General features: G+C 30.1%; 1 protein-coding gene and 1 pseudogene across 1 annotated transcript; both read right to left on the bottom strand.

The window, feature by feature from the left end:
• Window positions 1-703: 703 nt before the first annotated feature.
• Window positions 704-5,356, bottom strand: ndufa13 (NADH:ubiquinone oxidoreductase subunit A13). Its single transcript, XM_067362640.1, has 5 exons — window positions 5,199-5,356; window positions 3,154-3,232; window positions 3,005-3,076; window positions 1,070-1,139; window positions 704-928 (listed from the first exon to the last, which is right to left on the bottom strand). Exons 1-5 carry the CDS (start codon window positions 5,290-5,292, stop codon window positions 809-811), a joined length of 435 nt encoding a protein of 144 aa, XP_067218741.1. The 5' UTR covers window positions 5,293-5,356; the 3' UTR covers window positions 704-808.
• Window positions 5,357-6,931: 1,575 nt separating this feature from the next.
• LOC137002487 (transcriptional repressor p66-alpha-like) overlaps window positions 6,932-15,505 on the bottom strand; it is a 56,650-nt pseudogene continuing 48,076 nt past the window's right edge.

Raw genomic sequence — 15,505 nt, 5'->3', positions numbered from 1 at the left:
TTTAACCTTTACAAAGCACGTCCATGATGTTTTTTGTGATCGCATAGCAAGTTCCGATAAAGTAAAAAATTCTAAAAATACAAAACGTAATTTTTAGGTAAAAAAAAAAAGACCAAAGAGAATTTTAGAGAGGGTTAGTGGACAAACATGAACAAACAATGAACGGTTTAACTATGGGACCGTTTACACGACACAGTTTTCAACTAAATGCGGAAAACTATTTATGCGTTTTGACTGTTTATTTACACGACCTGAAAACACAAACTAAGTGCAAGTCTTTTGAAAACGATACCATTATCACCTCTGTGTAAACTACAAAAAATTAAAGTTTGTGAAAACGGTGACGTCATGCGCATGCGTGTTACGTGTTCAGGCGCGTAGAGTTTCTTTACATCGCCATCTACTGGTCTGACAGCAGAATACAGTGTTTTAGTCGTTTTCGCGGATCCGTGTGAACGGGGATCAATTTGACAACATTGTCATCTGTACGCGAAAGATGCAAAGGAAATAACTTCTGTTTTAGTACACCGTTGTCGTGTAAACGTATCCTAATGTTAACGAAGATGAATAAATAGTGTAATAAATGTAATTGCTCATTATTAGTCCATGCATTAACTAGTGTTAAGTAATGGAACCTTATTATAAAGTGTTACCGAATAAATGCAAACCATAAATAAAGAGGAAAGACACGAGAGCATTTGAGAGGAAAGTAAAGATATTTAATATGGAAACATTTACAATGTGAACAAAGAAACACGCACAAGTCTCCAGGCAACAGCGCAGAACGGGATGCTGGGATAGCTGCCGTCTACACGTACCACTGGAAGCCAAACTTCTTCTGGAGCATCTCCTCACGGGGTCGAAGGTTAAAGAGCTCCTCTGTGACCGGAGGAACCCAGCGGTCTGTGTGGAACGCCTTCTCTCCGACCTGAGACACCAGAAGACATCAACGCTTTAAAGACCAGAAACTCTTTCCTGTGAATGAACTCAATGATCGTGACTGAAGCTCATGCATCATGTGATCACGTTCATCATCTGAACACAGAAACCCAATAAAACGTGTCAGAACCTTCCAGCCGGGAACGTCCTTCATGATCACAGCTTCCTCCTCCAGGTTCTCACGAAGCATCCGTAACGTTCTGGAGGAGGAACAAACACAAACCTCGACATTAATCAGCTTTTCTGAACACGCCCCCTGTCTGTCATTGGTCAGTCTGTCACACAGTCCCACCCCCAAACTCACATGAATGGTCGAGGCAGAAGGTGACAAAGTAAACATGCTAATTCATGCTAGCAACATGCTAAAACTTACTAGCAACATACTAATTAATGCTAACAATGTGGTAACCTATTAACATGCTAATATTAGAAATGTTAAATCTTACTAACATCATGCTAATTCATGCTAACAAAATGTTAAAAATGTGCTAAAATTACTAACATGTTAAATCATGCTAGAAATGTTAAATGTGCTAAAACTTACTAGCAACATGTTAATTCACGCTAGCAACACGCTAAAAATGTGCTAAAATTTACTAACGACATGCTTATTCATGTTAGCAAAATGTTAAAACTTACTAACAAAATGCTAATTCATGGTAGCAATGTGGTAAAATGTACTAGCAACATGATAATTCATGTTAGAAAACATGCTAAAACATACTAGCAACATGCTAATTAATACTAACAATGTGTTAACTTATTAACAACACAATATTAGAAATGTGTTAAAGCTTACTAACAACATGCTACTTAATGCTAAAAATGTGATAAAACTTACTAGCAACATGTTAATTCATGCTAATAATGTGCTAAAACTTACTAATGACATGCTAATTCATACTAACAATGTGTTAACTTATTAAAATGCTAATGTTAAAAATGTGTTAAAGCTTACTAACAACATGTTAATTCATTAATGCTCAAAATGTGTTAACTTACTAACAAACATGTTAAGTAATGCTAGCAATGTGTTAAAACTTACTAACAACATGTTAATTCATGCTAATACATGCTAATAATGTGCTAAAACTTACTAATGACATGCTAATTCATACTAACAATGTGTTAACTTATTAACAAAATGCTAATGTTAGAAATGTGTTAAAGCTTACTAACAAAATGCTAATTCATTAATGCTCAAAATGTGCTAAAACTTACTAACAACATGTTAAGTAATGCTAGCAATGTGTTAAAACTTACTAGCAACATGTTAATTCATGCTAATTCATGCTAATCATGTGCTAAAACTTACTAATGACATGCTAATTCATACTAACAATGTTTTAACTTATTAACAAAATGCTAATGTTAGAAATGTGTTAAAGCTTACTAACAAAATGCTAATTCATTAATGCTCAAAATGTGCTAAAACTTACTAACAACATGTTAAGTAATGCTAGCAATGTGTTAAAACTTACTAGAAACATGTTAATTCATGCTAATTCATGCTAATAATGTGTTAAAACTTACTAATGACATGCCAATTCTTACTAACAATGTGTTAACTTATTAAAATGCTAATGTTAAAAATGTGTTAAAGCTTACTAACAACATGTTAATTCATTAATGCTCAAAATGTGCTAAAACTTACTAACAAACATGTTAAGTAATGCTAGCAATGTGTTAAAACTTACTAACAACATGTTAATTCATGCTAATTCATGCTAATAATGTGCTAAAACTTACTAATGACATGCTAATTCATACTAACAATGTGTTAACTTATTAACAAAATGCTAATGTTAGAAATGTGTTAAAGCTTACTAACAAAATGCTAATTCATTAATGCTCAAAATGTGCTAAAACTTACTAACAACATGTTAAGTAATGCTAGCAATGTGTTAAAACTTACTAGCAACATGAAGACTACAAAAACACTTTGCTGTCATCAAGTCAATTAATTGCATAAAGAAAAATGTTATATAGCTTTTAGAAAATAATTTTCATATTTTGAAAAGTTTCAGTCTAGAAAGCAAATCTGAGGAGTGCGTCTGATTCTCACCGTCGGTCCTGTTCGGCCTGCAGCAGCGGCAGTAATGCGATCCGAGCCTCCAGCTCCTCGATCTGCAGACGTCTGTGACGAGAAGAAGAAAACAGTCAGTGTGACGGACTCGACTCGCAGACGCTGAAGAGCTGTGCAACAACCCTCACCTGCGCTCACGGTTCCATCGGAAAAGCCTCCAGTATCCAAACACTAGGATCCCGACGCCGATCCCAAACATACTGTAGCCTGGGAACAACAAATCACTACCTTACATTTGATGGGTTACAGAGCTGCACGATTCAAACACCCGTGACCGTCAGCGATTCGTCTGTCAATTAAATCAAGTCTGATCACACGACCATCAGATCTGGTTCTGAGCCAGAGACTAGAAACAGTCTTTTCAAGTAAATTTATGCTAGCAATGTGTTAAAACGTATTAACAACATGCTAATCCATGCTAGTAATAAATTTAAATATGCCAACAACATGCTAATTCATGCTAGTAATGTGTTAAAACTTACTAGCAAAAAAGCTAAATCATGTTAACATGTTAAAACTTACAAACAACATGTTAATTCAGGCCATCAATAAATTAAAACATGCTAACAGAATGCTAATTCATGTTAGTAATGTGCTACAACTTACTAACAATATGCTAAATCACGCTAACAACGCGTTAAAACTTACTAACAACATGGTAATTAATGCTAGCAATGTGTGAAAATTTATTCACAAAATGCTAATTCATGCTAGCAATGTGTTAAAACTTACTCGCAACATGCTAATTCATGCTAGCAATGTGTGAAAATTTATTCACAAAATGCTAATTCATGCTAGCAATGTGTTAAAACTTACTCGCAACATGCTAATTCATGCTAGCAATGTGTTAAAACTTACTCGCAACATGTTAATTCATGTTAACGTGTTAAAACTTACAAACATGCTAATTCATGCTAACAACATGTTAATTCATGCTAGCAATGTTTTAAAACGTACTCGCAAAATGCTAACTCATGCTAGCAAAATGGTAAAACTTATATGTTAATTCATGCCATCAATAAATTAAAACATGCTAACAACTTACGAACAACATGCTAATTCATGTTTGCAACATAATTCATGGTAACATGCTAAAACTTACAAATTACATTAATTCATGTTAGCAATGAATAAAAACATGCTAACAGCATGTTAATTCATGCTAACAATTTGCTAAAACTTACTAACATGCTAAATCACATTAGCAACATACTAAAACTTATTAAAAACATGCTAATTCATGTTTGTATTGTGTTAATTTATTAGCAAAATGTTAATTCATGCTAGAAATGTTAAATGTGCTAAAATGTATTAACAACATGCTAATTCATGTTAGCAATGTGCTAAAACATTAACAAAACATGTTAATTCATGGTAACAATGTGTTTAAATGTACTAGCAACATGATAATTCATGCTTAAAATGTTAAATGTGCTCAAATTAATTAACGAAATGCTAATTCATGCTATCAATGTGCTAAAACATTAGCAAAATGCTAATTCATGGTAACAATGTGTTAAAACTTACTCGCAACATGCTAATTCATGCTAGCAACATGTTAAAAGAAGCTTGATGCTTCAAATAAAGATCAACAACATCATTACACCAGTAGGTGGCGACAAGTGACTGTGTCAATGATTCACTCAAGTGATTCGTTCAAAACACTGATTCATCCAGTAATGAAACAAGTGAAGTATTTATGAGCGAGTCATTGAATCAACACGTTTTTTTAAATAATAATTCATTAAAATTACACATTTTAATCAGACTGCAGCAATTAACATTTTGTCAGAACCTCTAGAAATTACATGTTATTTTGTTTAATTGTTTGTTCAGAATCGTGATCTCTGTTGTGATTCTCAGTTTAGTGAATCAATCACACACAGCAGGAGTTTGAACTCACTATAGCAAGATTCAAACTGTTCCATTACAGGCTACAGCGATGATTATTAATGTAAATATGATTAAACATGATCATCAGTGAGTCTGAGCGGATCAATAACAGAACAGATGGGGTTAATGAGGTCAAACTGACTCTTTAAACGAGATTAAACCCTTAAGATGGTGTTTTATTGCGAGTATTTACAGCAGAATCTGTGTGTTTGACATCATGATGATGTTTAATGAATCCCACACTGATCATCGCGTTAAATCTCCTCACGGACGCACATACCGGACAGTCCTCGTCGCGGCAGGTTCCTCCGGTAATCTACGGGACCGTATCCTCCGGGCGGAGGCATGTCCTGCTTCACCTTGGACGCCGCCATCGCTCCGTCCAGCGCCGCTCCGCTCGCGTCTTCTTCGGCTGCGGCGAGTGTGAACGAGCGCTGCTCTCTAGCGCCTCCTGCCCGCCACACACGCGCACTGCGGGACGAATGAAGGCCGATGAAGAACAGCAATCAAATCATTTTATCGAGTTTAGTGTTGATGCTGCTTTGCTGAAGAAACCAACCTGTTTTAAAGAGGTTTTGGGGCAGTCAGCCTCCAGTTTAAACCCGCAAACCAATGAAAGAGGTTTATTTAGCAGGATTGAGCGTCTCATTGCTTTCATTTAAACACTGTCCATAACTATATAATATCGGAGTGTCTATTTATATCAAGTGCAAATAATGTCCCTTGTTAGCAAACGCTATTTACACTAACTCAAGTATTATTAACCCTTGTGTGGTCTGTGTTTGGGGTGTACACTCACAGTCTTCAGGGTCTCCAGGCAACAATTTAATTTTGTAACAAAATATATTTTTTTTAAACAAATGTAATTTTACTCTGTTTATTAATGGTTTTACTCCACATTTGTGCAGTTTTTGGAGAATTTATCTTTTTTTTTTTTTTTATTTATATAAATACATTTAAAAATATTTTTTTAAATAGGTTTTTATACAAAAACAGCTTTTTATGTTAAACTGACTTTATAAAAGACCCACATTTCTAACTTTCATTCATAGATAATTTGACATGGTTTAGTGTGAGATTTTTGCCCATCTTTTGGAAAATGCAGTTTTAAAAGTAAAAAAATGATCACTTTATCCAGTAGATGGCAGCAGAGCTCCACTATTTGTTATTTGACTGACTGAAAGACTCTTTTCACAAGTATTTTCAGTTGGATCATATCTAAATATTATGAAATCACAATTATAACAATAAAAATTACTTTTTGCCAAAGTTTAGTACTTTTTGCACTGAAAAAAAAAAAAAAAATCAGTTTTTCAACATTGTTACATAATGAAGAGATCCCTCTTAGAAAATGGACAAAATTCATCCTCAACATTATTGAAAAAAAATTTTTTCTCAGTATAAAAAATGCTAAACTTTGACAAAAAGTAATTTTTATTGCTATAATTGTGATTTGATAATATTTAGATATGAATCCAATTCAAAAAATAGTGGAGCTCTGCTGCCATCTACTGGTAAAAGTGATAATTTTTTTACTTTTAAAACTGCATTTTCCAAAAGATGGGCAAAAATTTCACACTAAACCATGTCAAATTATCTATGTTATCCCCATGAATGAAAGTTAGTTTTACATAAGCTGTTTCCTATTAAATCCTCCAAAAACTGCACAAATATGAAATAAAAACATCCTTAAAGAATCTAAAAAGACCCTAAAAGGGTCTCGACGCGGGTTCGAATCCGCCTTTTGCCGAGCTCACTCAAAGTTATAATTTAATAGTAATTTAAAGTTATATAATATATACATTGTTAAATGCCACAGACAAAACCAAGTTTTCTTCTTATTATTGTTAGTTTGTGGCTAGATATGACAACATTCAGAAGTATTTGTGTATTCTGATGAGATGAACAATGAATCGCAAACATTTTATCTGATGTGAGATGAAGGTGAAATCCACAGGAATCAATGCAACTGTAATCATGATTTCATGGGTTCATAAAACACTGAAAATGAATGAAGATCTCCAGGCAATGAAAGGGTTAAAGTTTTTATTACAGGAACAAAGATCAATCTAACAAACTGTAACTTTGTACATGTTGCAGGAAATGCGTCACTCTGTGTCTGTTCGTAACCCTGAAAACAAAACAAAATGACAAACGCTTTGGTGACATCATCCGTTCAGTGGGCGGGAACATCATGAATATTTAAACGTAAACCTCACGGGCCTATAGGAATAATGCTTGAGGTTTAGAGTGCACAGATTAACCAATCAGAGCTGGACATTCTTCATCATAATCATCATCATCATTAGATGTTAAATGTGTCTCAGATGCTTTAAACAAAATCAGCAGCTCATCAAATAATCATCTGAGGATACCAATGATCTTTTAATTAAAGCAGTTATTAATGGAATCATCTCAGAAACTATTTGAAGCAACTGTTTAATATTTATATATATATATATATATATATATAGAGAGAGAGAGAGAATCCACAATATAATCCTTACTGACTGTTTGAAACTTCAACTGACTCAAAACTCGGAAAACTAATTAATTTAGACAAACTATGAGTTGCAACAATTAAAACAATACAAATCATAGATGCGTGTTTGGGTCAAACGTGTGACGACAAACATCCTTCAACACACTCGTATAATTTAACAGTCAAAGAAATCTAAATAAAAAAGAAACACACACACAAACACAAACCCTGAACGCGCCTCGTTTGCATCCATCAGTTTGTTCCGTGATGTTTTTGGTTTGTTTTCAGTCTTTTCCTCTTGTTCTGAAAGAGTCTTTTATATTTGCGGGAGCAGAAGTGATCCGGATCCGGTTCAGTACAAACTCACCCGTGAGAGTGAAGAGCCCTTGGATGAATAAACCTGGAGAAGCGGCTCAGCGCTCCGGAGTGAATCCCAGAGCTCCACTTCCTTACTTCCAGGTGTTTGCGGACTGTGAGACGGAGCGAGACGGGATCATGTCGAGCAGATACTCTCTGTGACGCTCCACCGCTGACGACGACGTCTTGTGCACCGACAGGCTGGGGTTCACGTAGGCCATCGTCACACCTGCCACACACACACACACACACACACACAATTATTTAACCCCGTTTATGTCCATGAGGGATCGTTTTCCAATTGAAACTACAAAACTATAATTTGAAGCAAAAATGTATTTGGAAATCAGACAGAAAGACTGAACTGTGAAAGAGCTACAATCCCATGAAGATATAATCCACTTAAAAAACATGGAGAAATATAAAATGTTGATTATATCTATAGAAACAATATATTTGAAGTTTATTGCAAAATATGCATGAGTTGGAAACATCTTGAAAAAAAGTCTTTTTCCACAAATTTTGTATGTAATCAAATTGTATAAAATCCAAGATACACATTTCTAGTAATTGTACTGTTAATTCTCATATTGAATCTTCAGAAATTTTTGGAATATTTTTCATTTCCCCAAATTTGTCACTACCGAAACAAACACAATAATAAATAATTTAATCAGAAGGGTCACATTGACCTATTAAAAATGTATTTTTTATTATTTTTAAAAAAAGTTCACAGGAAAATCAATAACAATTACAATTTTAATAATATTTCAAGTGTGATTTCTGAGATTTGTTGTATTTTGAATCAGATCTTTCTTTGTAAAAGTCAAAGTTTATCAAACTGATTTCAAAGTGAAGGATTCATTAGTTTGAATAAACATTGAACCAAACACTATAATAACATCTTAGTTGATCATTCAATATACTTTATTTTCGATAAAACATCTCGTTTCGGTCGTGACAGTAATGTGTTGGTAGTGACCACATCACATGACACAATTTAACTCGCATACTAAAACATTAAAACACTAATTATTTGCATAACTGTGTTAAATTGTGTTTATTTCCCCCAAATAAATGATTATGAGTTCCCTTTTGTTGAAATCTAGTGTTTAGGGTTCAGGACAGACTCCTCCCAATTGAAAGAACCCAATAAATGATGATTTTAAATATATTAATCTTACTGATATTTTAAATATTATTGTGGGATTCAACAGATAATTACGGAAGAGGATTAGGGCCAAGCAATAATCAAAAAATAAAACCATCGAGATTAAAGTTGTTAAATTTCGAGAAAAAAAAATTGTTAAATTACGAGAAAAAAGTTGAAATAAAATGTTGAGAATAAAGTCATTAAATTACGAGAAAAAAGTCGAGATAAAAAAGTCGTTAAATTACGAGAACAAATTTGTTAAATTATGAGAAAAATGTTAAATTTCAAGAAAAAAGTCGAGATAAAATGTTGAGAATAAACTCGTTAAAATTATGAGAACAAATTCGTTCAATTATGAGAAAAATGTTAAATTTCAAGAAAAAAGTCAGGATAAAATGTTGAGAATAAACATTAAATTACGAGAAAAAAGTTGTTAAATTAAAAAAAAAAAAGTCGAGATAAAATGTTGAGAATAAAGTCATTAAATTACGAGAAAAAACTCGCTAAATTTCGAGAAAAAAGTCGAGATAAAATGTTGAGAATAAACATTAAATTACGAGAAAAAAGTCGTTAAATTACGAGAATTCGTTAAATTATGACAAAAATTTTGTTAAATTTCAAGAAAAGTCGAGATAAAATGTTGAGAATAAACTTGTTAAATTATGAGAACAAATTCGTTAAATTACGAGAAAAAAACTCGCTAAATTTTATCCTGACTTTTTTCTTGAAATGTTGAGAATAAACATTAAATTACGAGAAAAAAGTTGTTACATTTAAAAAAAAAAAGTCAGGATAAAATGTTGAGAATAAAGTCATTAAATTACGAGAAAAAACTTGCTAAATTTCGAGAAAAAAGTCGAGATAAAATGTTGAGAAGTCATTAAATTACGAGAATAAAGTAATTAAATTACGAGAACAAATTCGTTAAATTATGAGAAAAATTTTGTTAAATTTCAAGAAAAAAGTCGAGATAAAATGTTGAGAATAAAGTCATTAAATTACGAGAAAAAAGTCGAGATAAAAAAGTCGTTAAATTACGAGAACAAATTCGTTAAATTATGAGAAAAATGTTGTTAAATTTCAAGAAAAAAGTCGAGATAAAATGTTGAGATTATTGAGAAAAAAGTCGTTAAATTACGAATTTGTTCGCATAATTGAATTACTTTTTTCTCGTAATTTAACAACTTTAATCTCGAGATGGTTTTATTTTTTTTATTATTGCTTGGCCCTAATCCTCTTCCGTAGATAATAGAAGGATCTTAATAAACAGCTAAAATTTGAATACTTAAATGCCTTTTAAATGTGTTTTATGGTTGTGGGACAGCAGTTTACACCAGTTCTCTAGAATCACCCATATACATGTTTTGAGAGTGAAAGGAGACCGATAATGATAATAATAATAATATGAAAATAATATGACATTATTATTATATGACAAATATAATATAAATAATATAAGATAAAAAAATATACAAATATGAAGATAATAATAAATTGATATGATATTACAATAATATGAACATTAATAAATTAATATGATATTATTATAGAATAAAAATAATGAAAAAAATAATGTGATAAAATAATAATATATGAAAAATATAAATAATATGAAAATAATATATTACAATAATAATAATTTAGATAATATTCAAATAATAATGTAATAATATAATATGATAAAAATAATAATATGATTACAGTATGAATAACATGAAAATAATGAGATGTAATATTATAGAGCTAAAGAGAACTCTGATTGGTGGAATTTTCTGCACAGAATCATGGGTAATGCAGTTTTTCAATTCTGCTGTTAAACTTGATTATTTTAAAAATAATAAGTTGCAATAATGCAAACAACAAAAGCATAAAGCATCGATTAACACCCTCGTAGCTCACAGTAACTCATGAACTCTGACCCTGAAAAGCGTTTCCCACGCTTCTTTTTCCCCCCTGATTGGTTATTGTGGTATTTTGGGCGGTTCCTGAGGTCTGATTGACAGCACGCCATCCAGACCGGGAAATAAATCAAACCCAAATAATTATATTTAGAAGAAAAACTACTAAAAATGACAAAAGCACAAAGTTACTAAAAAATGAACTAAAATTGAAACGAAACCTGAAAGCATAAAAACAAATGAAGCGATCATCGTGTCGTCGAGGAGTTTTGACCAGAATCTACCTGCTGCGCCGCGGCTCTGCTTCCTCCAGCCGGAGGAGGTCATGGGGTCGGCGCTCCTGCTGCTGCCTCTGCTGACCTTTGACCCCTGATGCACTGCATGCTTACCTGGCCTGTTGACCAGTGCGGCGGCCGCCACTGCGTTCTGCAGTTGAGAGGAGGGCGAGAAGGAGTGCGGGACGGCGCGTATCCCGGCCGCGGACTGCTGCACGCTACGGGACGACGGAGAAACCTGGAGGAAAAACATCTGCATCATTTCCTGCCGAACACACACAGCCGGCTTCACACAGCGGTGCAGCGACGCCTCACCTGTTTGATGGCTGCAGGGTGGCGGCTCATCGTCTGCTGCAGCGAGCGCTGTTTCACCCCGTGAGCAGAGGAGGAGGAGGATGAAGAGGCAGGGGGCGTGGCCTGCTGCAGGATGCGCTGCTCGATCTCCTGCTCCTGCTGGAGCGCCTTCACGAACGCCGCCTTCAGCCGATTGGTGTGCTCGGCCTTCAGGACCTTCTTGTGATTGGACGACATGCACTGCTCACACATCGTGGCTCCGCCCTTGTCTTTGCGCCAGCGGCAGGTGAAGTCCGTCTTACACTGAGAGCAGCAGGACGGCTCTCCGGCGCTGACCACTAAACCGGCGTACAGACCCTGTTTACCTGAGACACACACACACACACACACATTAATATTATGAAATATGAATATGATAACATCACTATATGATTATTACTATACTACTAATAATAACAACATGAATACTATGAAAACAATATTACAATATAATAATAATAATAATAATATGAAAACAGTATATCACAATAATATGAATATTATGAAAATATTATGTGATAATAATATAAATATTATGAAAACAATATTTTATTATGATCAAGAATTATATGAATATGAAAATAATATATTATATGATAAAAATAATAAAATAATATAATATGAAAATAATAATAATAATAGATTAATAATATGATCATATTACAATAATATGAACATTAATACATATGCTATTATTATAGAATAAAAATAATAGAAATAATATGGAAAAAATTGTGACAAAATATATGAAAATTATAATATTACAATAATAATAATAATAATAATAATAAAATAATATGAAAACAATATATTATTATCAAAAATTATATGAATATGAAAATAATATTATAATATGATACAAATAAAATAATTAAATATATGAAAATAATATGACATGACAATAATAATAATATATGAATAATATGATAATATTACAATATTAACATTAATGAATATGATATTATAGAATAAAAATAATAGTAATAATATGAAAAAATGTAATATAATATAATAAAAAATTTAATAAAATAATATATGAAAAATATATGAATAATATGAAAATATTATAATAACAATGACCAATATAATATTATAATAATATGAATAAAATGAAAATAATAATGTGATAATATTATAATATGACAATAATAATAATATGAAAACTGTAATATGATAATAATAAATAAACATGCTGATCCTGATTCTTTGATATATTATTCCGTCAGGATCATCAGGATCATCTGATGCAGGTGTGGTTTATAAAATCTGTCAATCGTATTTATTGTCGTCATGAAGATATTAAGACATCATGAACATGCAGATGATGATCTTCTGTACCTCGGCCCAGAGACTCCAGCAGGTTCTGCACCACCTCCTCCAGCCCCAGCAGGTAGATGAACTCGTTGTTGGCGGCCGACGGCAGGAAGTTGAACTCGGGCGCGGGCGGTTTGGGCGGCGGGATCTCCAGCAGCGCTTTCTCCAGCTGTTTGCGCAGCGCCAGTTTCGCCGCCGCCTGACGGCTGGCCGGAGATTCGCTAGCGTTCGACGCGGCGCTGGAGGACTTGAGGTTTGCTCCTGCGGCCTGCGGGAACAGCACAGCGAGTTATCATCAGCAGAGTTAATCTGGAACGCCAGTAAACAGACACTTGATCAGATGCTGCATTCACACGGTCATCATTACTAGATGGATTCGACTGGTAATGATTAGTTTCTGTGGTAAACAAAGAGGTTTAAATTAAAAATAAAGACGATTCTTACAATGAACGACATTCAGAGAGAGAGAAAAATAATCCTGCAGTGCTTCTGTATCTTTACAAACAGTCATTTTGTGCAGCTATGAAGGTGAAATCTGTTCCAACACCAGCTGCTCATCTCTAATATTACAATATTATGAATATCATGAAAATATTATAATAAAAATATAAATATTATAAAAACAATATTTTAATATGCTCAAATATTATATGAATACTATAAAAATAATATATTATAAAATAAAAATAAAATAATAATAATATGAAGAGAATATGATAATATTACAATAATATGAATATCATGAAAATATTATAATAAAAATATAAATATTATAAAAACAATATTTTAATATGCTCAAATATTATATGAATACTATGAAAATAATATATTATAATATAAAAATAAAATAATAATATGAAGAGAATATGATCATATTACAATAATATGAAAACAATATTTTAATATGATCAAAAATGTTATGAATAATATGAAAATAATATGATAATATGATATATAAATATGAAAATGATATTAACTATGATCAAAAATGATGCAAATAATATGCAAATAATATGATAAATAATATGAAGAGAATATAATATTACAATATGTATATTATGCAAAGGTATGATATGATAAATATAAATATTAAAATAATATTTTAATATGATCAAAAATTATATGAATATGAAAATATATGATACAAATAATGATATGAAAAGAATATGATAATATTACAATCATGAATATTTTGAAAATATTATATGATAATATAAATATGAAAATAATATTATATTCAAAAAGTATATGAATAATACAAAAATATATATTATTTGATAAAAATAATAAAATGATATAAAAATATAATATTACAATAATATGATTATGAAAATATTATAATATTATAATAATATAAATATAATATTTTAATATGATTAAAAATTATATGAATATGAAAATATATGATAAAAATAATAATATGAAAAGAATATGATATTACAATCATAAATATTTTGAAAATATAATATTATGATAATATAAATAATATGAAAATAATATATTCAAAAAGTATATGAATAATACAAAAAATATATATTATCTGATAAAAATAATAAAATATAAAAATATGATATTACAATAATGATTATGAAAAATTATAATATCATAATAATATAAATATTAAAATAATATTTTAATATGATCAAACATTATATGAATATGAACATATATGATACAAATAATAATATGAAAAGAATATGATAATATTACAATCATGAATATTTTGAAAATATGATATGATAATATAAATAATATGAAAATAATATTATATTCAAAAAGTATATGAATAATACAAAAATATATATTATTTGATAAAAATAATAAAAATGATATAAAAATATAATATTACAATAATATGATTATGAAAATATTATATTATAATAATATAAATATAATATTTTAATATGATCAAACATTATATGAATATGAAAATCTATGATAAAATAATAATATGAAAAGAATATGATATTACAATCACGAATATTTTGAAAATATAATATTATGATAATATAAATAATATGAAAATAATATATTCAAAAAGTATGGCTAATACAAAAATATATATTCTTTGATTAAAATAATAAAATATACAATTATGATATTACAATAATGATTATGTCAGATTATAATATCTTTCTAATATAAATATGAAAATAATATTTTAATATGATCAAACATTATATGAATATGAACATATATGATACAAATAATAATATGAAAAGAATATGATAATATTACAATCATGAATATTTTGAAAATATATGATAATATAAATAATATGAAAATAATATTATATTCAAAAAGTATATGAATAATACAAAAATATATATTATTTGATAAAAATAATAAAAATGATATAAAAATATAATATTACAATAATATGATTATGAAAATATTATATTATAATAATATAAATATAATATTTTAATATGATCAAACATTATATGAATATGAAAATCTATGATAAAATAATAATATGAAAAGAATATGATATTACAATCATGAATATTTTGAAAATATAATATTATGATAATATAAATAATATGAAAATAATATATTCAAAAAGTATGAATACAAAAATATATATTATTTGATAAAAATAATAAAATATAAAAATATGATTTTACAATAATGATTATGAAAAATTATAATATCATAATAATATAAATATGAAAATATTTTAATGTGATCAAAAGTGATATTATAATAATATGAACAAAATATAATATTACAATAATATGATTATGAAAATATGATATGAAAATAATATGAAAA

Source organism: Chanodichthys erythropterus, chromosome 16, assembly GCF_024489055.1.
Source record: "Chanodichthys erythropterus isolate Z2021 chromosome 16, ASM2448905v1, whole genome shotgun sequence".
Taxonomy (NCBI): Eukaryota; Metazoa; Chordata; class Actinopteri; order Cypriniformes; family Xenocyprididae; genus Chanodichthys; species Chanodichthys erythropterus.
Note: the sequence above shows the minus strand (reverse complement) of the source record. Positions and strands in the feature narration are given on the sequence as shown.